The 2,013-nt window shown below is 43.6% G+C and overlaps 1 protein-coding gene across 1 annotated transcript; it reads right to left on the reverse strand.

Moving 5' to 3' along the window:
* Positions 1-655: 655 nt before the first annotated feature.
* Positions 656-1,159, reverse strand: LOC138866968 (uncharacterized). The gene has a single exon (XM_070141348.1). The coding sequence runs from the start codon at positions 1,157-1,159 to the stop codon at positions 656-658; it is 504 nt and encodes a 167-aa protein (XP_069997449.1).
* Between the last annotated feature and the right edge of the window lie 854 nt (positions 1,160-2,013).

A 2,013-nucleotide genomic window follows, 5' to 3' on the forward strand; every position in this document is an offset into this window, starting at 1 on the left:
TATCTATCTATCTATCTATCTATCTATCTATCTATATATTTGTGTATGTGTGTGTGTGTGTGTGTGTGTGTGTGTGTGTGTGTGTGTGTGTGTGTGTGTGTGTGTGTGTGTGTGTGTGTGTGTGTGTGTGTGTGTGTGTGTGTGTGTGTGTGTGTGCGTGTGTCCACACTCACACACCTTGTGTCTGCATACACGTGTCGCTATCTCTGTTCCTCCAAGGCCAACCTACAGTCATCGTCCCTCGCCTCACGCCGCCTCAGCTCCCTTCAGTCACTTCCCTCAAATTACGTTCTTTCCTTATAGGTTTAATCCCTTATATAAGTTTCAGAAAAACGAAAAGATACTATGTATTTCGAAATATAGTATTTTTAATCCAAAGAACTAGAAAGATACTATGTATTTCGAGATATAGCAATCGTGTTTAATCCAAGGAACTAGAAAGACGAGAGAACTAGGAAGAGATGGGACGCAGCCGGGTAAAAATAGCGACAGAGATACAGACGCAGATTAAACCGTTTTCTCCGAGACATGAACGGTGGTCTGATTCCCTCGAGCGGGAACCATCAAGCCGAACCACCCGCTTCCACTCCATTTCCCTCGCATGTTCTTCGCCGCAGTTGCCTTGCGCTTTGACTTCCTGTCCTTCGGGGAAATATTACAACAGGGGAAGAATGACACGGTTCCCCTCCTGTCTCGCCGGGGACTGTCCGAGACGAATCCCGCCGACGAGACGTGAGTCGAGACAAGCGCCGAGACGTGAGTCGAGACAAGCGCCGAGACGTGAGTCGAGACAAGCGCCGAGACGTGAGTCGAGACAAGCGCCGAGACGTGAGTCGAGACAAGCGCCGAGACGTGAGTCGAGACAAGCGCCGAGACGTGAGTCGAGACAAGCGCCGAGACGTGAATCGAGACAAGCGCCGAGACGTGAGTCGAGACAAGCGCCGAGACGTGAGTCGAGACAAGCGCCGAGACGTGAGTCGAGACAAGCGCCGAGACGTGAGTCGAGACAAGCGCCGAGACGTGAGTCGAGACAAGCGCCGAGACGTGAGTCGAGACAAGCGCCGAGACGTGAGTCGAGACAAGCGCCGAGACGTGAGTCGAGACAAGCGCCGAGACGTGAGTCGAGACAAGCGCCGAGACGGAGTCGAGACGAATACATTGTCATAACGGACTACGAAGCCGAAAATGAGAAGGCGGTGCACGAGAGGTTCCGCGGTAACAAATACAACGAAAAAGTAACGTACAGAAGCCGTATTATTGGACGAGAGACGCACGCAAGCTACGGTTTCGAGTCGGTTGGCTTCGACTGACTGAATTCGAACCAAAGCAGCCCCGACATCCGGACCGACGTAACTGTAAACGAAGAAAGACACGCGAAGACTCATCCCTGTCGACGTCGGTGGCCATTTCGTGGAAGGAAACGTAGCGAGGAGACAGTATTTCCTCTCATTGACTAGTCATATTGTTATCGTTAATGCTATCATTATTATTCTTATCGTCATTATCATTATCATTGTTATTATCATTATCACTATAATAATTATTATTTAATGATCTTTATTATGGTCATTATCATCTTTCTCACATTATTTTTCACAATATCACAATAATAATATTATTATTATCATTGTCAGTATCGTAATAATGATAATATCACTGATAAAGATATTATTAGTAAAACTTATTGTTAGTAATATTATCATTATTGCTATTATGATTACTATTGCTACTATTGTTATTATTATTATTATTATTATTATTATCATTATTATTATTATCAATATTGGTAATATCATTATAAATTACTACTATTACCCTACGATACAAGGACATGAATTTGTAAACAAATATGTACTGATAACAGCTTACATGTTAGGTGTTACTAAACCCTTCTAATAAAATCAATTTCTCCCAGTGAATATAATACAGAAAAAATAGAGAAATCACAATACAACTACTAATAATAATGCTTTGCAACAACAACCTTCACAGACTGAAAAAGGAACACTAATA

This window comes from Penaeus vannamei, chromosome 28 (assembly GCF_042767895.1).
Source record: "Penaeus vannamei isolate JL-2024 chromosome 28, ASM4276789v1, whole genome shotgun sequence".
NCBI lineage: Eukaryota > Metazoa > Arthropoda > Malacostraca > Decapoda > Penaeidae > Penaeus > Penaeus vannamei.

Excerpts from the sequence above, each read along its gene's own strand:
- LOC138866968 (XM_070141348.1), bottom strand. The coding sequence starts at position 1,159 with ATGTATTCGTCTCGACTCCGTCTCGGCGCTTGTCTCGACTCACGTCTC.